The sequence below is a fragment of the Vulpes vulpes genome, chromosome 13 (genome assembly GCF_048418805.1).
Source record: "Vulpes vulpes isolate BD-2025 chromosome 13, VulVul3, whole genome shotgun sequence".
In the NCBI taxonomy this organism is placed as follows: Eukaryota; Metazoa; Chordata; class Mammalia; order Carnivora; family Canidae; genus Vulpes; species Vulpes vulpes.
Window position 1 is genome coordinate 46521517 of NC_132792.1, and position 20940 is coordinate 46542456.

The following is a 20940-nucleotide window of genomic DNA, read 5'->3' on the forward strand; positions in this document are numbered from 1 at the left end:
TAAGCCTTTAAGCTTGTTTGCTACAGGAATGGAAGACCAATATATATGACTTTAAAATACTCTTGCCCTTAAAAAAGTAACAAAAAAGAAATAAGAAATTGAGTTTTACTCCAGTAAATAACATGAATTCAGTATATTGGCAGTATATTATACCAGAATAAGCACTGGTTTTAGAGTTTGACACACTTTGAATTCAAATTATATCTCTACCACTTAATATCTTTGAGTGACTTTAGTCAAGATAGTTGACATCTCTAAGTCTTAGTCTGCTCATTTTAAAGTAAGGATAATACTGTCATCAGTCATCTAGGTTATAGGTACAAATTAAATTAGTTAATATATGTAAAACATTTAGCATTGAAGTTGATAAATTCCAATGTTGATAGAAGTCAGATAGTATAAATGAGGATCATGCATGCCCTATCTAAAAAGGTGAGAGGCCACTTGGCTCCAACCTATCACTGCCATGTGAGGATGAGAGGCAAGAGCTGCCAGATGTCTAGAGAGACTGCAAATATAAATTTTAATTTGAAATCTCCAACTTATAAATGTTGACTTTTTTAAATGTTTGAATATTCTCTTTTTAAATCACTGAAATAAAAACTGAAATCTTGTCAAATTTAGCCCATAGGATCATTTTGTGACCTCTAACTAACCATATGGTAGGTACTTGATGTTGTTCATATGTATGAACAATGACAACCCTAGAAAAGATTCTGAATCCAGCAATGTTTTTACTTATCCTCTTACTCTTCCCTTTCTCTTCACTCGTGCCCTCCATCTCAAATTTGTGTTGCAAACAGACTGGAAGTGTGGTGTCTTCACTGGACCTCCTGTGCCAAATAGCTAACAGCCAAGATCTCCAGGTTCCAAGTCTAACGAATTTCCAGGTCTGCAGAGGTATCACAGGCCTTGCCAGTCTCCTACCACCATCCAAACTGACCTAGGCTGCAACTCAGCCAACCCTGTTTGGACAGAAATCTGGAAAGCTGAAAACTGTTATAGAACTTAAAACTACTCTAAAAAATAAAGTATATTAATTTTTAAATATAGCAGGAAAAGGAAAATCCTAGCTTGTTTAAACAAGAAAACATTCCTTAGTCCTTGACAGTAACAATTATACAAATGTAATATGCCTTGTATGAAATAGGAAATAGCCAGACTATGTACAGAAATTTAATGTTTAAGAATCAGTAAAGGTTTTCCTATAAAAGATCAACCAGTTCGATTGCCACACACAGGAGGTACTGTGGCTAATTTTAGTAATGTAGTCCACTTTCTGTAACTGTCAGTTCTACTCATCAAAGGATAAGGCAGGAATATAGAAACAACAACAAAATGAATGAAACCTTTTATCAAAACTACTCAAGCATATTTTTCTGCTTCATCCAAAAAGAAAAAGAAAAAGGGGGAAAAAGCCTTATATTGTAAACAATTACAGTTATTAAGCTGAATAAGAAATATTCTTTCAAAATGATACCTGATGTGATAATGAACAAAAGAAATGAGAAATGAATAAACACAGCATGTGAAATTTCTGAAAACTTAGTCTAGAAAAAAAGATAAATATGATATGCTTTATAATTTGAAACGATGAAGAAAATTCCTAACCATGCAGATTTGGCAAGGGACAGAGAGACATATCAGGACACCTTCAGTGGCAAGGGTTCAAGGGTAAGAAAACCTGTGGATAATTGGAACTGGAAAACCGTTCAAGGGACAGAGCCAGCCCTAAGAGATAATTTCTTTCTCTGCCTCTCGCTCACAGTCGACATGGCTTCATTTCTCATGACTGCTGCATTTCTCTCTACATATCTACTCTGGACTGCTCTCACTCCCATCTACTCATTTCCCAGTCTAAATTCCAGAGAGAATAGTCTGACTGACTTAGATAGCAACCATTATTCCCACTGGGCAGAACCTATCATACCACCACCCAGATCACTAGCCCACTGTGGACTGACCCACCTTCTTTGGATCAGGTGCCCATCTGTATGCACAATCAATAACCATTCCTGTGTATAATGTGAAATAGAGCTGCCTTGCTAAAGATGGAGAGGTAAGGAGAACTGATGAGCTAGGAAAAGTTAGCCATAGAGATTATACTTGTTTTTTTTGGGGGGGGGGGGTTGTTGTTGTTGTTTTGTTTTATTTAAATGCAATTAGCCAACATATAGCACATCATCAGTTTCAGAAGTTGTGTTCAATAATTCATCAGTACAACACCCAGTGATCATAACACCATGTGCCCTCCTTAATACCCATTATCTAGTACACTTTGTTTTAAATATCAAACAGAAGACCAGATTCTAACTGGAAAAACTCCTTGGTTTCCACCTGTTTTATAAACTGAAAGCTTAAGAGATTCCAACCAATGTGGATAGGATGTTTTTTATTTTTATTTTTTAATATTCTTATAAAATACCATATATTTTATAGTTTGAATGATTTAAATATATTTGCATAATTCAATTAAATCAAACTATGTTTTTAGGCTTTTTTTTTCTGTCAAAGAATATAGCTTATTTGTGAGAAAGTTGCATTCTGCTTTCCTGATTCCTGAAACACTTTTAAGTAAATAAAAGTTCCTGCATGCCTCATATATGTCAATGCTATGCAGATCTGAAAGAGTTAATATTAAAAAAAAAAAAAAAAGATAATTTACCCTAGTCAGGCTAGTGGAACACTTTGTGTTATATTGCATTTTTCTTGAATGGAGTCTTTATCTAATCCTCACAGAAATCTCCATGACAAAAGTATTTCTCATTTTATGGATAAGGAAACTGTTATAGAAAACCAACTGGGATCCCTGGGTGGCGCAGCGGTTTGGCGCCTGCCTTTGGCCCAGGGCGCGATCCTGGAGACTCGGGATCGAATCCCACGTCAGGCTCCCGGTGCATGGAGCCTGCTTCTCCCTCTGGCTGTGTCTCTGCCTCTCTCTCTCTCTCTCACTGTGTGCCTATCATAAATAAATAAAATAAAATTTAAAAAAAAAAAAAAGAAAGAAAACCAACTTACCCAGAGTAACCCAGAAAATTAGTGATGTAAGGATTAGAGTTCTGTTTAGTACCCAGTACCAGTAACTCACCACACTCCTTAATTCCTGTGAAAAGATGTATTTTCTAGATGAATTAATCCCAGTACAAAAGCACCTGAAACTAAGCATGACATTGAGAGAAGACAGGGTCCCTCATCCTGATACAGTACCAAAGCTACCTTAGATGGATCTTTTTTGTTTGTTGATTTATTCATTTATTTGTAATGATGTAAATATAAATATAAAAATCCCTTCAGGACTTTCTGGCACATTAAAGCTGACTAGAGGACTTGTAACCTCTAACTCAATGCCAGGACCCCATTTTACCTCCCTTCATGCAGGCTCCAGCTTCTGCCTTATACCTCTAGCAACCGGGCTTTCACTGCCTCATAAAGTCATTTGTTTCACTATTAGACAAGTTATTTGTTAGAATGTTTAGAATTTTGTTTTTCTATTTTGTAATCCCATTGATGGATCTTTCTTCTGCCTTCTGGTATATATGAAATAAGTCTTTTCTCTTCTATGCAACACCGCTTCAAAGAATCTGAAATAACTGCTAGGTCACTAGTTGATCCTCAGTACTTTAGCTAGAGACCCTAAATTCCTTAACCATTCCTTATGAGATGGTTTCCAGAACTCTTACCTACTCTGATTCCTTCTCCTCTGGATTTTTTATAGATTACATGAGCATTTATAATATAAATACTACATTTTTCTCAAGTTCTGTGACATTTTAGAACACTCCTTTAGGCTCCATTTTATTATTCATTGCTATATGTTTGTCAGTTTCCTCCATGTCATTTGACAGTCCACAAAGATATAATAAAATTTCAAGTATGGTCAAATGTTACAATTAAAATTATTGTAAGAACACTACATATTCTAGTAACTACAAAATTAAATACAGGCTGAGTCAAAAATACAATCTTGAGTACCAGAGAATAATCATAAATTATACACTTCTTAAAACTGTATTATTTATTATTTTATTCCAAATGTTCATTCATTAAGATGGAAATGATAGTATCACTTATGCATATAATCAGAATAGTAAGACTTAGTTTTTTGTTACTTCACCTAACATCTAATTACTCTATTACTGTTGGCGTCTAGTAAAAGGAGATTTGGTTTTGAGACAGAACCCACAATGTATTTGGTGTTTCTGAGAGTTAAAAATTCAACCAAGTGATATCATCCCCCACATCAAACCTACAAATGAAAGCATTTTTAAATCTTTTCCTTTCTATATCCATCCCAAAAAAGCCAACTGAATCAACACCTGTCTAATTCACAACCTTATTCCCAAATTAGGTTCTTTGGATTCCTCCTTTCCCAGCAATTATTTAGTGCCACTGATAAAATGTGGAAGGTTAATGGCTTTCTGCATCACTTATTTCCTCACTTGAAGATGGAAGCAGATGTTTCACACCTGCACAGGTCTCCAGAACCTGCTGCTACAAGGGGGCCAAGCAGTTTGAAAGTGTATTACAGAGGCCCAGAGTAAGATGCTGCCAGGCCAAAGACAGAATCAGCCAGGTGTGTAGAGGACAAATTCAGTACTCATTCTTGCACATTCAATAAAAGCAACCATATCAGAACACTTTGACTTCAGATTTTACTATCTGCCATGGGCATACATCCCAGGGCAGAATTTGACTAAGTGTACTGATGAGATCTGTCAATTGCTACCCAATGTGCAAAGAGCACAGTTGGCAAAAAAGACTTGCACTATTCATTTGGGCAGCTACAAAAGAGAGGATCCTGCTGTCCATGTGTGAATCTGGGGAAAACTACAATGTGAGGTTGACAGAATTTCACCCAGATGCCAGACCAAGATTTGCTGTGTATTTTAGATTTCTTTCGTGATGAGGATGATGCAAACAATCTGACCATCTGTTCCCACAAACAAATAACATGCTGCATGGTTAAAAAGACACCCACATTGAACATAGCTGACAGGGATCCTTTTGTTTTAAGTTCTCATGAGTATGTTTAAAGTTGCTCTGCTTTGCATCCAAGAATGGGCAGTAACTGGTTTCTCATCTTCATCAACAAGCTGTAATTAAGGATTAATTTTGTAATTAAAATGTTTATCCACAATGCCAATTAGGTTGGAATTAATTTCTAAATAGCCCAGACTTGCCATACTAGAGGCAGTGTCATTTTAGAAGGGGTTGATAATGTCTAGAAAAGATCCGGTAAGGTACAAGGATCTACTCAGAGTTAGTTTAATCCAAATGTTATGATGAGAAACAGAAATTCTACAGAAATTCTCTGTTAGAAGGGAAGAAAAGAACTGTTACAGAACGGTCAGTCATTTAATTGATACTAGCAGAAAAGTAGTACTGTAAGTGTAATACATACGCTATAGCTTGAATGAGTAATGGAAGTATGTGATGTAGCTTATATTTATGTGCCTGTATAAGAAATAGTCAATAAAAACTTCTTAAGAAATACTCTATTTTACAGATCCTGCATGTTTTATATCCAGGAGGGATTTTTTAATGATTCTTTTGTTTATATCTCATGCTCTAGTTCAGTACTAATTTGGGGGGAGGGGCACAAGTGCTCCTAGAAAAATATATGAACACAATGGTTCATAACCCTTTTTTGGCCCAGACTTCTTTGAGGAGTTCATGTTAACCTTATATCCTTCCATGTAAAAAATGCGTTTAGCAACATACAGTCTCAAAAGTTTCAATCCATGAGTGCACTAAGTATCTGTGGCCAGAGGTTAAGAACTCTGCTCTAAAATATCTTACAGTAATTACTCTAGTGTTTGTGGATATAGGAAAAAGATTTGGCTGTCACTTTCCTAGGCAGCAATACGTGATATAATGTTAGAGATCTGAAAAACGCTATTTTTGGTTGAAGAGAAATGGGAAGATATGGCTTGATCCAAGTACATAGGGAAAATAGATCCTTCTCTTTTATTTCGACCAAAAGCCTCTTAGTACAAAATGATATATTGAAAGTGCAATTTTTTTACTCTGAAATCTGTTCAATACTGATAAGCTCCTAGTATACCACACATGCTTGTATAAAAAGGAACCTATCTTGCACTCTCAGTAAGATTCCATACATGCGGAAACATTTCATCTGGAAAATAGTCTTTAGACATAGACTCCAAGGACACGATTACAGTAACAGTCCTTTGTATCTTAAGTAAAGTTAGGAATTCAGGGATTTCTCATTTAAACATACTACTAAGGTTTCTATCTTCTAACCAAAACTACTATGATTCCAAAGTAAATTTAGGTAGGAGATACATAATGAAGAAACTTGTTTTGGGAAATTCAGAGGTTTAAGCTTTCTTAGTCATAAACTTTTTAAAACTTTAAGTAGTAAGTCCATTTTATGATTCCCTTTATTCCTGAAACATGTTCCTGAAAAGTTTTGTACGGTGGAAGATTTTAGATAGATCATACGAATTTTCATATTAAAGGGCTTATATGGTGAAAACGTTTGTGAAAGTGATTGCCCCATGATTTATCATTTTGTGAATCCAGATTTTCAAAACTGGATTGGCTTCAGTTTGTCCAATTATAATATATTACAAAAAAATAAAAGTTATGATTTGAGCATTGATTCTAATTTTTAAGCACAGTGCATTTAATTAAAAATAAATTAGAAGCTGTGGACACTGAAAAACCATTAAATTTTTTTCGTTCTATTTATTTACTCCTCCTATATATTCTTTTTATATTAAGTCATTTACTTTCATTAAAATCTTCTCTATAACCCAAATATTTACCAGTGAATTAATTATTCTCTTGGTATGCTACAATTTAAACTCTATTAATTGGAAAATGTATTTGTGGGCTTGAAGGGAAAGTTTTAATTTTTGGATGGAAACTGAAGCTAGTACATTAGTTTGCATTGCTTATTCAGAAAAGATGTCATAGCTAAGGATGATGAAACCAAAAACAAAGATTTGGTTTCATTAAAAAATTAGAGTGCAAAATTCTACAATAATGTCAATGACATCACTTCTGCCTATTTTATTTTTCTGAATTTTATGAGGCTTCAGTTTCAGCCACAAATTATGAATAATGCTTTAGCAGAACTGAAATACCTTTTGAATGATTATGCCTTATTAATCTCAGCTTTGCAATTTCAAAAAGAAATATACTATATGAACTTGTTATTACATAATATACAAACTTTAAGTATATTTTTCATTAGCCTGAAGTTAACTTCTCTTGTATAAGGTCCTACTTTGTTTAGCAATAACCCAGGGGAAACATTCCTAAGACTGTTTTGTAGAAACAAGCAGCATCTCTGTAATTTATGCTGTCCAATATAGCTTATCAGGAGTGGCATATATTCTTCTGTCATATATGACATGTCATATATGTTGTTTCCTTTTCATAGATAAAATCTCCGAGAAAAATTCGCTCAGAGACCTGACGACAAATCCCAACCATCAACATCCAACAGAATCAAAGGGGGCAATGCCAGAGCAGAAAGAAATGGAAACTGGGAAAGAAGGCCTAGTCAGGTGAGAATTCAACAAAACATATAATACATGTTAGGAATATTGCTCAGGCTACATTGAAGAATTCAAACACCTATTCCCCCACTTTAGCTGAGCAAAGGGCAAGACAATAGTCACATAGCATAGGGGAACTGGCTGGAACTTCAAGGTTGTTTCTGTCCATTTCACTGTCCGTTGCTACCTACCCCTGGCTATTAATCAGGATTTCTAAGCAGCCATTTGGCTATAGGCCAAATCACACCAACAAAAACATGGAAGTCACACATCTGAGTCTGAATCATTAATATCATTGTGGGAACAGCCTACATGGGACACCTGAGTGGCTCAGTGGTTGAGTGTCTGACTTCGGCTTAGGGCGTGATCTCAGAGTACCAGGTTTGAGTCCCATATCAGGCTTCCTGCATGAAGCTTGCTTCTCCCTCATCCTGGGATTGAGTCCTACATCAGGTTCCCAGCAAGGAGCCTGCTTCTCCCTCTGCCTATGTCTCTCTGCCTCTCTCCCTGTGTGTCTCTCATGAATAAATAAATAAAATCTTTAAAAAAAAGAAACAGTCTACATATTTACTAGGCATGAATTTTAAAAAGAAGAAATTGAAGAGAATATATGATTGTTCTGAGTTCACAAAGAAACAGTCATTCCAATTCTGCAAATTTTTTTATTGCTTAATTATTATTTCCTTTCATCTGCTTAAGAAAGTGTGGCGTGATAACCAAGAATAATTACAGAAACAGGTAATCTTTATTCCACTAAAGGAATACAGTTTTATAAATACTTCCTACAAAATTATTGGAAATATCACAAAAGAGATGACAATTTCAATGTGAATCAGTGAATCTACAATAAAACACAACTAAGGAGCCCCTTCATTTTGTTACTTCTTGGCATGCTATTATGTGCCTGCTGATCCAATTTGAATTGCTTAATTATAGTTAATATAATTGCAATAGGCTTATGAAACAATAAAAGCATAGTCTTATTTAACAGGCAAGAAGAGTTATCGTTTAAATAGAAATTAGAAATATCTATTCCTCCCCCCAATTCTACATGCCCACTTCTTTCTCAGCATTTCCTCCACTGTGTTAAACCATGTGCTGCCAATAGGAGTTAGAGTGATAATCTAGGACCCGGCGTATTGCAGACCGAACAATAAGCATCAGAAAGAGAAAGTGCATTTTCAGTAAATACAAATTTGGCTATATATGAAATTAAACACAAGCTCACTCTACCACATGCATACACATAAAAAAAACTGACAAAAATTGAACCTGACATTATTTAGGCAGAAAGATGTATAAACTCTGGGATAAAAACTAAAGTCTTACATCTAGGCCAAGTAATTATATTATTTTTATGTTGGTATTTATAGAATTATTTGCAGTTCTTTTAGTGGGTCATTATTATCTTCACTCTACAGATAAGCAGCCAAGGCACAAGGAGGTTAATTAGTTTGCCTATATTAATAGGGTCAGGTCTGCCAAGATTGGACTGCGCAAGACTCAAATTCCTCAGTGGAACTTTTTCCTCCCTCCCATCAATACATTTATTTTAATCAACAGCTTAACCTTCTGAACCAATCTCTACTTCTGCCATTTATTTTAGTTATTAGTATGTTTAATTTTTTGTAATAACCTATGGTGATAGGTATGTTTTCAAAGGACTGAAGTGGAAGCCATAGCTAACATTCTAGGGATATATCCCTTTTAACCCAAATCCATTCTCAGTATTATACTCTTCTGAAATATGAAAATGGAAAATTTTCAATTACCCAGAAGTGAGTCACTCAACCTATCTCAAAAACGTAAAACTCCTTGACATGAACTCTAAGACCATGCCCAGTCTATCTCATCCCCTACCTTCCTATCCCTCTACTCCAGTCACACTGGCCCTATTTCAGTCTCTTGTACCTATGAATTGATTATCTCTGGAATAATTGATTATCCTTTCTGCAATCTAGGCAGCAAAGTGGCTTGAGAATTATTGACAAATGGAGTAAATCCAAGTTGGCTTAAAACTCTTACTTGAATGTTAGATAGCTGGCCACTTTTCCTCAGGAATGAATGAAATTCAGCTACCTTTGACAGAGCAACTTTAAAGGGTCACTAGACGTACCAGTGTCACTTTTGACTAATATGGGAATCCTGATATCCCAAATACCATGTACAACTTACCAAAGCCTTCCTATTTTGATTTCATAAGCATCAGTAGTACTACATCTAGAATCCTAGACAGCAGGGGTTTTATACATCACTAAAAAATGTCAATAATCAAATAACTTCCAACTAAAAGTAATTTCACGATATTCTCAACGAGTGAAGATCACTTTGGTATTTGCAGTTATTAAGAATCAACAAATTTAACCTTGAGCAAGTGAGGTTTAAAAAGGTTTTTTTCCTAGAGAAATATTAAGGATTTATTTGATTGATTGCAGGCAATAGATGCTTATGAGTGGCTGCTTCTCACCTCAGTTTTTTGAATTTGCAAGAAGTCAGATTATTAATAAAATTTAAAAGTAGATTTCTTGCACTAAGTGCATTTACATTATCTTCTGCCTTAAGCCCTATATTGAATAGGGATTATGTGTCTAGGCTGATCAATAAATATTGAGGAGAATGAATGTTGTGGATTTTGCTGTCTCCGTGTGTGAAGTGCAGTTTGATATTATTGATTACACCTTTAATTTCTGTCACATTCAGAAGATGGGCAGAGGTGGATACCAAGAGAACTAACAGTATATATATGTGTGTGTGTATATATATATATATATACACACACAGTATATATATATAACAGTATATATATATACACAGTATATACATATACAGTATATATATATATATATACACTTCTCTTGGTTAGTTATATATATATAGTTATATATAACTATATATACTGTTATATATATATATACATACTCTAGTATATATAGTCTTATCTGTAGATATATTATATAACAGATTTATTGTAAAGAATTGGATTGCGTGATTATAGAGGCTGAGAAGTCCCAATACCTTCAGTCAGCAAAGCTAGAGGCCCAAGAAAGGCAAGGGTGTATTTCTAGTCTGAGGATGAAGGCCTAAGAACCAGAACTGCTGGGGTAATTCCAGTCCAAAAGCTGGCAGACTTCAGACCCAGGGAGAACCAATGTTGCAGTTTGAGTTTGAGGGCAAGAAGAGGTCATATACCACCAGCCTGCAAACTGGAAAAGGTTTCTAAACATAACCCAACTATGCTGGCAAGCTGATCATGGACTTCCAGTCCCCAGATTTGTAAGAAATAGATTTCTGTTGTTTATATACCACCCAGTCCATAATGCTTTGTTACAGCAGCCTGAACTAAGATATCAGCCAACCCAGCCCCAAACTCTTTAACATAGAGTCTTTGGAATGTTCCCTTGTGACAAGGGTCTCAGATACTGTTTTGTAAGGATAAAAGAGTATAGATATATGTTTAAGCCAAATTCAGATATCATGTCTATTTAGCTATTTATATAAACATAAAAAGTTGAGTAAAGTTTATGTTATTATTAAAAGATGTAAATTCATAAAATAAAAATCATTTATGTGATTTTTTTCATCCAGCCTTCAATAAGATTAAAAATAAAGCCTAAAACTAATTTTCTAGCCATAGTAATAATATTTATCTTAAATACATGTCAGCCCAGGAGGAGATATTTCTCAAGATATCCAAGTATTACATGTCCACAGTTCTGACTGGAATCCATTTGTATTAAACTAGCTTTCTTTCTTTATCCTTCCTTTTTATATCCTTTCACATTTTCTAAATTGTCTATCCAGGGATAAGAAATTCTTTGCAAATCTTCCCTGAAAAAAACAACCAATTCATTATCTTGTCAGATGAATCATTTAGCTTCTGAAAGACATGGGGTTCACCCCTGGAAGGTCCCATTGATGCTATTTGTCCATTACCAAGAAAAACAGCCTGTTTCTGGCATTCCATCTCAGCACATTCTTATTTTTTAATATAAAAAAGTATATTTTGATGGACACTAATGAATAGCAAGCAAAAGAAGATGTGTTTTGCCTGGAAACATCAAATAGCTATGTCTGGAAAAGGAGACAGAGTTGAATGGCTGATAGGTTAAGTGGTTAAATGATGAACAAGCAAGTGAGTGAAACGTTCAGTGCCCGTGACTGGGGTGCACTGCAAGACTGACTTTTACAGTATAGTATATGACTTTTCATCACCATTGCTACCCGTAATGCCAAGAAGGAAGGTTATTTCTATGAATAGTCTTCTTTGTTCATAATAGCAATCAGTCTCTATTTGGGTGGTTTTAAAATAGGCAATCATTTCACAGCAGGAACAATGAGGACAGAATAGAATTCAGAATCTTATCAGCACTCATAAACACTGCCGTTTATTGTCTTGTAGCTAGAAAAAGCAAGAAACACTGCAGTAAAGATGCTTAAAAATCCATATGTGATTTTATAGTTGAAGTAGAAAAGGAATGTCAGCTATCAAGTTTACCAAAATAAAATACAATTTATACTTGAATAATTTAAAAGCTTGTAAAAAAAAAAAAAGGAAATCAGTTACATATTTACCAATTTTATGTAATGCATAATAAAAATGATGCACTATTACTTTTAGCCCCAAATTAAAATTTTCCTCTGTGGCAAACAATACCTTTATAATTAGGCATTGCAAATACTTTTAACAACAGATAGGCATCTGTTTTTATTTTTTATTTATTTATATTTTTTTAGGCATCTGTTTTTAATAATGCCATCACTTTTAATAATGATTGCTAACTGCTATTACTAGCAATATGGCAGACTAAACATTTATAGAAAATTCTTTGGGGAGAATGTAATTTAAAATACTAGATAAAATATGAAACCTACATTTGAATGCATGCCTGAGCTGGTAGAAAATAAATTCTATTGTTAGAAAGTTTCATGAATTGGTGTTTGCTCTCAGAATTTATTCTAAACTTTTATGGCCTAGATATGAGTTAAAATGTGTGATCGATGAGACAAAATCTGGAGTTAAACTACATATGACGACAGGTTGGAGCCTCCTCCATAAAACTGGGATTCTAAAGGATAATTTTCTAGAAGTTAAACTATCCTCTAGAGAGAAATAGTGAAAATAATACTTGTCTTTGTCCTGGCTCTGAGTGGAGAAAAGGGAAAGAAATTTGAAATGGGGAGAGGAAAGGAGGGAGAAAAGAAGAGGAGAAGAGAGAAGGGAGGGAGAGGACAAAAGGAAAGGAAAGAGAAAGTAAGGAAAGGAAAGAAAAAAATTCTTAGCCATAAGCATTATTCAAATAGATCTGGAACCAGAATTCCTAGAACATCTGTATCCTGGAAAAAAAGATTGAGGCTAAAATAAAATAAATGATTAGGTTTGAGAACTCAAACTGCCAAAAACAACAAAATTTGGAAGGAAACAGTCTTTAAAACCATGTCTCAAAGTATCTATAGATATAAGTTCTGATGAACATGAATTCACAATAAAAAATTACTAAACATATGAGGAAATAAATCATTGTGAACAATACAGCAGAAACAATAAGCTTCAACATTAGGCTCTCAATATCTTCAGTTGGTAAAATGATCAAAAACAGCACATAAAATAAACATATTGGGGTGCCTGGGTGGCTCAATTAGTTGAACATCCCACTCTTGGTTTCAGCTCAGGTCATGATCTCATGGGTTGTGAGACTGAGCTGCCTGAATCAATCAGGCTCTGCACTCAGCAAGAAGTCTGTTTGGGGATTCTCTCTCTCTGCTCCTTTCTCTCTCTCTTTCTCTCTCTCAAAGAAATCTTTTAAAAATAAGTATATTAAATATATTTAAAGAAATGAAAGAGAATATTAAAAATAAGGCTAGGGAAAAAGAAATTGTCAGAAAAGACAAGGCATTTTTGCAAATGAACTAAGCAGAACATCTAGAAGTGAAAAACATAATCCCTAAAAGTAGGAAGTGAGAAGGAAAGACTCAAATTGTATTAGTCAGGGATCAGTCAGGAAAAAAGAGTTTTTATTCTAAACATTTCAAGAATAAATAAATTAAATACAAGGAATGTGGTAGTGTGAAAATTGTTGTAAGAAAGGGTGGGAAAGAAAGCAAAGTTCAAAGGTGGAAATTGCAACCCAGAAATTAAGTAAATGCAGGATGTAGTTCCCAAAGCCACAGTTGCCCCATAAATCGAAAACTGGAGAAATGGAGTCTGAAAAAGGTTCAAGAAGCAGCTGCTCCTTTTGAAGAAGTATGCTCTAGTTTTCTGCCAGATAAAAACTGAATTGTGCTTTCCTTTCAACTTCCAAATCTCCTACAAATGTCTCTCATTGGTAGAATCTAAATCAGAACCCTCCTGACAAGGGATTTTTCAAAAATAAGGTTCTCAGGCTTTCAGCCACTGTTAGTAACATGGGAAAGTGTAAAAAGGAACAGAAATGCTATTGATTGAAAATAAACAATCCAGCATAGAGATTCAAAAAGTGAGCTAAGAAAATGTAAACATATAGATAAATGGAAAAAAAAATTATACCGTAAGATAATCACAATAATGTCTAAATTGGGGGTGAAAAAAATGAGATACAGTTAACTATACCCTCTACAGTGAGGTGATTGGCATAAAAAAGAATGAAGAGTTTGACTAATTTTAGAACCTCTTAATTAAATATATATGTTAAAATGTCTTCGAAAATCCCTGTATTAATTACATCAAAGTATTTAATCTCCATATGCTAAATTTACCAAAGTGTAGATGAGAGAGAAAGCACACAGGCAATTCTGCCAGTTACAAAATGAAATTGATAATCCAACACTCCTAGAGAGAGTGATTTTAAAATACTTCTCTTTGTTTATTTAATAGAGCAAATATTATAAAAGTCATTAAAGATATACTATCTTTGAAAAACACAATTAACAAATTAAACCTAAAGGACACTTGAAGAACCCTTACATCCATTCTGCAGTAACTGCATTTCTTCAGTAACTGAAAAATACACAGTTGCATCACGCCTACATAGAACACTACAAAAATTCATGATTTACTATGCCAAGGTACACTGTTAAATCTCCCAGGAGCTTTTTAAAAATACAAACGTTTGCATTCTACCCCCAGTAATTCTGATTTCATTGGTCTGGAGTGAGTCTCAAGCATTAGGATGTCTGAAAACCTCCTCAGGTGATTCTAATATATATCCAGGATAGAGAAGCATTTCACTAGAATATGAAATAGACCTCAACAAATTTTAAAGATTTTATGTCATATTGAGTATATTTTCTAACCACATGGCAATGAAATCAGAAATTAATTTTTTAAAAAACTAAAATTTGGAGAAAAATCCCACATAATTAAAATTTAAAACACACTTTTAAGTGACCTCTGTGTCAACAAGTAAGTCATGAGTGAAATAAGAAAATACTCAGAAATGGAGCGCCTAGGTAGCACAGTCAGTTAAGTGACCAACTTCATTTTGGCTCAGGATGATCTCAGGGTTGTGAGATGGAACCCTGCAATGGGCTCCACACTCAGCCCGAGTCTGCTTAAGACTTTCCCTCTCCTGCTGCCCCTCCCCTTCCAAATTACATTAATAAATCTTTAAAAAAATACTTAGGAGGGGATCTCTTGGTGGCTCAGTGGTTTAGTGCCTGCCTTTGGCCCAGATTGAGTCCCATGTCAGGCTCCTTGCATGGAGCCTGCTCCTCCCTCTGCCTGTGTCTCTGCCTCTCTCTCTCTCTCTCTCTCTCTCTCTCTCTCTCTGTCTCTAATGAATAAATAAATAAAATCTTTTTAAAAAAATACTTAGGAACAACAATGAAAATACTGCATATGGACAGCCCAGGTGGCTCAGTGGTTAAGCGCTGCCTTTGGCCCAGGGTGTGATCCTGGAGACCCAGGATCAAGTCCTGTATTGTGCTCCCTGCAGGGAGCCTGCTTCTCCCTCTGCCTATGTCTCTGCCTCTCTCTCTCTTTGTCTCTCATGAATAAATAAATAAAATCTTTAAAAAAAAAAAAAAGAAAATACTGCATATCAAACTTGTAGAATAATAAACTGTCAAGTATTTTTGTTTTGCTTTTCTGTTTTAGGCTTTTTCCTCTTTCCTTATTTTTTTAACTAGAAAATTTAATTATAAAGTTCACTTGAAAGAATAAACAAAAATGGCCAGGAAAACCTGAAAAATAATAGTATTGGAGGTAGTATTAGTCCTACTAGATACTAAAACCTATTTAAAACTTCTGTAATTTAAAATAAAGTGTGGTATTGACACATGAATAGATAAACCAATAGAACATAAAAGATACAAATAGATCTAACTGCATGTTTAAATGTAGTATCTAATAAAGTCAGCATCTAAAATCAGTACAAAAATGGTAGATTTAAATAAATGATATTAGAGTAACTGGATAGCCCTATGGAAAAAAAAAAACTAAAATTGGACCTGTCCCTCATGCTACACACGAGGGTAAATTCTCAACAGATCAGAGATTTAAATGTAAAATAATTAAACCATACAAGTACTAGGCAAAAAAATTTATAAATTTCTCTATAATGTGGAAACATACATTAAGTCCTAAGATTAAAAATTTAGAAGCAATAAAAGAGCTTAATAACTTTGACTACATTAAAAGAAAAGAATTTGCATTAATAAAATCACAAGTAAAAGAAAAAAAATCAGAATATCCAGATATGAAAATTCTCAGTGCTACTTTCTGAGAGAATTAATCATTTTATTTTGAGATTGATGGCAGGCATTTAAATTTTGTTTTGCATACTTTGCATACTTTAAGATTATAACGGCTCAATCAACTTGATATCTTTGTGATATGTCACTACCACAATTTCATTTTCCTCTTCCCAAAATTTAATATCAGAAGTACAATGTATTTAATTAATAGCATAGAGTAAATCAATATATCATATAATCCCAGGAGTAAAACAGTGATCCTGATACTCAATATGGTGCAATCAAAAGGTCCATCTTTTACTCAAAAAAAAAAGTAATTATCAGCAGTGTATAATATAGGCATATATTATAAATAATATTCATGTATTATGCATATATTTTTCAAATAAATATAAATGTATATTTGGTGGAAAATTACTTGCCAGACCTTTCATCTGTGCTTTCTACTCTAAAGTCATTAATAATGCTTCCAGAAATGAGATGTGGTATACCAAGATGCAGGCTAGTATCAGAAACAGCAAGAGTAATTTACTGGTAGGTGGTTAGACGTGAGTCAGCAGACCAAAGACAAAAATTTTGTGAGTATGCCTAATAGCCTTGAGAGAGAAACAAGCCTACAGACACAGTTTGTGGTCCTTTTTTAAATTGTTTCACTATTTATCATGGAGAGACAACAAATCAGTTGTTACCTGTTGCCATAGAAAACCAAAGCAGATAAAACTTATGTCTACTTTCTTCCTCTTGGCATAGAAAGAAGGAAATTAGATGATTTTATATTTTTTATGATACCTAAGTTACGACTTTTTAAAAATGTGTCTTCATGTTTACCTAGCAAAATGAAAGGAACTACAAAATGTTTGATACATTGATTAAAATTTTTGAAAATATACAGGTGGACAAATTCTGATTACTATGAAGCAAGCAAGACCCATTAATAAAGATACTATAAATATGGAAACTACAGGGCAAGCCTAATGATAAAAGAGATAGAAGAGAAGGGGATAGTGAAGTGAGCTCGGGTAAACCTAGAGTTTCTTCCTTATTGCAAAGAGCCAATCCAAGCATTGCCATATGGAAAAGTGGATCCAGTGATGCCAGTATCATCTGATTTCTTTTTCAGGAAAACTTCAAATTCCAGAAGTCCATATCTTGAATACTACCAAAATAAATTGAAATTCTTTTGAACTGTAGGCCATAAAAACACAGCTGTAGGTCATCAGTTTACCATCTCTGCCTTGAAATAATAGGCTGGTCTAAACAAGTTCACTGTTAAAAAAATATAATTCCATAATAGAATTAGAGGTGTGGTCTATAAGAAAAACATTCATTAATGCTGTTCCCAATGTAAAGCACTTATAGAGGATAGAATCAAAACTGTAAGAATATTTTTGTCCTCAACAACTTTATTGCATTTCTTTCAAGTATTGTTTTTATTGTTAATTTTTGGATTTTAGTTCTTTTTTGGGTATTATGTTTTATATATCTTTGTCTGACAAGATGTAATAAGCAGTCTTCCATGTGACTAGCATGTTTTGTAGCCAATCTCTTTAATGCATTCATAATAGTTCAAATATGCATCAATAGCAAGAGCTTAGAAAAGTGGTTTGATTGATTCTATTTGAAAGTTAATTGACTGATGGAGGCTGGAAGATCAGCTTAAAATAGGTAAAATGGAAGCTCCCCATTGTGAAAGTAAATGGAAGACTCACCATGTTTCTTAAAATCTTTGTCTCCTTGGGAAGAAGAAAGGGATTGGTCTGCCTAGGACTGGCATTAGCAAGAGACAAGAACAAAAGAAGGGGAAAAGAGTAGAGACTGGGGGGATGATAACTCCCTATCAGATGACAGCAGCAGACAAGAGTTGAGTCATTGGAGAAAGAAAAGAGATTTCCACCTAGAGAGAGACAATTTCAGGCATGGGAAATGGCAAAACTGGCACATTGATTTGCAGCATATAGATTTTTCAAGAAGCAGCAAAAATGCTATGCAGGTAAGGTAAGAGAAGCAAGCTAAAGTAAGCTGGCCTGTGGGAGTCAGGATGGGGAAACTTATCAGACTCTCCCATACTCACTTCTCCCAAGGAAGGAACTTGAATGTTTCCCCAAGTCAGCAAACAAAGGTATGGAGTATTACTCATTTGCTAGAGTGAGGCAATTGCCAGAGGAACAATTTTATCTCAAATGTTTAGCACAGGGTCTGGCACCTATTATATGCAAGGATAACCGCTTTGTGAATAATACATTGTATGTTTTACTCTACTTCAAGTAGATTCCTAAGAGAATCACAAAGTGAAATACGTATGTATTTCTCAATTCTGATGGATGCTTTATGAGTAGTTTTTGCCTTAAATACTGTTCACATTTTAAACACAGGAATCTTTTAAAATATGTCTCTCTTTACTAGCCGTGAAATGCTTGACAGTTCTTCCTTAAATGGAAGGTAATGTTTTTATTTATTGTTATCGTCTCCTAGCATCCCATAGTGCCTGGACAGTTTGTCATATAATGTAGTAAAACATGAAACTGAGTAAATGTCTAATAATTCTTTTTTTTAAGATTTTATTTATTTATTCATGAGAGACACAGAGAGAGAGAGGCAGACACAGGCAGAGGGAGAAGCAGGCTCCATGTAGGGAGCCCGATGTGTGACTTGATCCGCGGTCTCCAGGATCACGCCCTGGACTGAAGGCGGCGCTAAACCACTGAGCCACCCCAGGCTGCCCAAATGTCTAATAATTCTATACCAATAAATGTTCACCCTAATTCTGCTGAGACAAGTAATAGTCTAGCAATAGTTTGTGTGCCAGCTCTCAGCTAGGTAAATTGTTTCCACCCAGCCTGATGATTCATTTCAATGTAGTTGTTCATATACAACTGTTCACCAGTGCCTTTATTTGGGCATCCAGCTCACAGAAACAGGACTGTTTGAGTACAGCCAAGCACTAGTTATTGTAAGACATTGGCAGACAGAGTAACAACTATGTTTTATAGAAAAAAGCAGCAAGGGGATAAGTTGACAAAACAAGAGCAATCAGAAGAGAAATTCCACATGCTTCCACCACCAAGTATAACAGGTGTCAGTGTCTGTATGTGTAGCCATTTATCCAGCCTTTGCTCTTATCACAACAGATGAGCTGAACATATTTGTATCTAAGGCCAACTCCTCCACTTTGTGCTCATCCCTTTTCCTCTACTCACTGGCATCTCTCTGATAATTATTTCCTTTCTCTTCTGCAACATCTAATTTTTTTCTTTCTGCTTGATTATTTCTATAAACATAAACATGTAGCATTTCTCACATTTAAATAACAGCAACAAAATGTTTCCCTTATCTCCACATGAGCAGCCAACTATTGTCCTATTTCTCTTCCTGCCTTTACAGCAATCTCAGTTACCCATATTCATTTTTTTCTACTTCTTCTCCTCCCATGTTCTCCTGAACCTGTAATGAGAATTTGATTCCTTCATTCCAACAGCTTTTATCTACTTTTATGAAAGTTTTTGCTGGTTTTGTCCACGTTTAGCAAAGTCAACAATGCCCCCTTTATAAACACTATAAAGCCAGTGACCAAAGCCAGTGGCCAGTTGTTAATTCTACTTTTTCTGAACCACCTGCAGCAAGCCACAATTGATCCCTCACTCCATCCTTGAAACACTGTCTCATTTGGCTTTCCAAATATACTTTCTCTGACTGATGCCCTATCTCACTGGCTTCGTTTCCCATCTCCCAACCTCTAAACTTTGAAAAGCACAAATTCAATCTCCAGACCCCTTCTCTGCTCTACCGATGTCCTTAGTATATGATTTTATCCAGTCCAGTGATTTTAAGCAACATTGACACCCTGGTGACTTCCAAATTTATATCTTTAGTCCAATCTCTCTCTAGAACGCCAGTTTGAATTCCAATTGCCTACTTAATATCTCTACTTTGGGGTCTATATAGACATGTCAAAATGTACATGCTCAAAATCAACTCTTAATTTATTTCACATCTTCCAAACCTGTTCCTCCTGCAACTTTCATCCTTAGTATAAGGCATCTTCATTCTTCCATTTGCTCAAGCCAAAAATTCACCTGTTCTTTCTCTCATATAGTACAGCCAATTCAGTAACAAATCTTGTTGGCTCTTCCTTTGGGATATAAGCAGAATTTTATTACACCTCAGTACCTCCACTGCTACTATCCTAGTCTGTCATCTCTCAGCTAGCTATTACAATATCCTCCTAGCCATTCAACTAGCGTCTGTTCTTTGCCCCTCTATGGGTTTATATTCAACACAGTAAGCCCAGGTAACCATATCAAAATGTAAATCATCCCTTATTCCTCCAGATCCTCTAATGGTTTCCTATTCGGTGTTGAGTAAAAGCCTAAGTTTCCTCTGTGGCCTATTGGCCTGCCTCCCAGGCTACCTCTGCTTCTCTGACCCTAACTCCCACCACTTTACCCTCTCGCTGTGACTCATCTATACCTGAACAGTCTTTTCTCAGATATCCATATAACTTATTCCTCACTTCTTTCAATGTCTCTGCTCAAATGTCACCTTATTGGAGGTGCCTCCCTAACCACTATAGGAAATAGCAGTCCCTTTCACTCTCTATCTACCTTACTCTGATTTGTGTTTCTTTGTAGCATATATCATCACCTGACATACTCTGTATTTTTAAAATGTGTGTGTTTCTATCTTTCCCTTTTAGAAAGTTATAAGATACTTGGGGGAAGGGCTTCATTGTGTTTACTTCTAA

General features: G+C 35.0%; 1 protein-coding gene across 1 annotated transcript in view; it reads left to right on the top strand.

Moving 5' to 3' along the window:
* CNGB3 (cyclic nucleotide gated channel subunit beta 3) overlaps positions 1-20940 on the top strand; it is a 245144-nt gene that overhangs the window by 111809 nt on the left and 112395 nt on the right. Inside the window, exon 5 of the mRNA XM_072734362.1 lies at positions 7412-7538. Coding sequence (XP_072590463.1) covers positions 7412-7538 — 127 coding nt within the window. The remainder of the gene's footprint in view (positions 1-7411; positions 7539-20940) is intronic.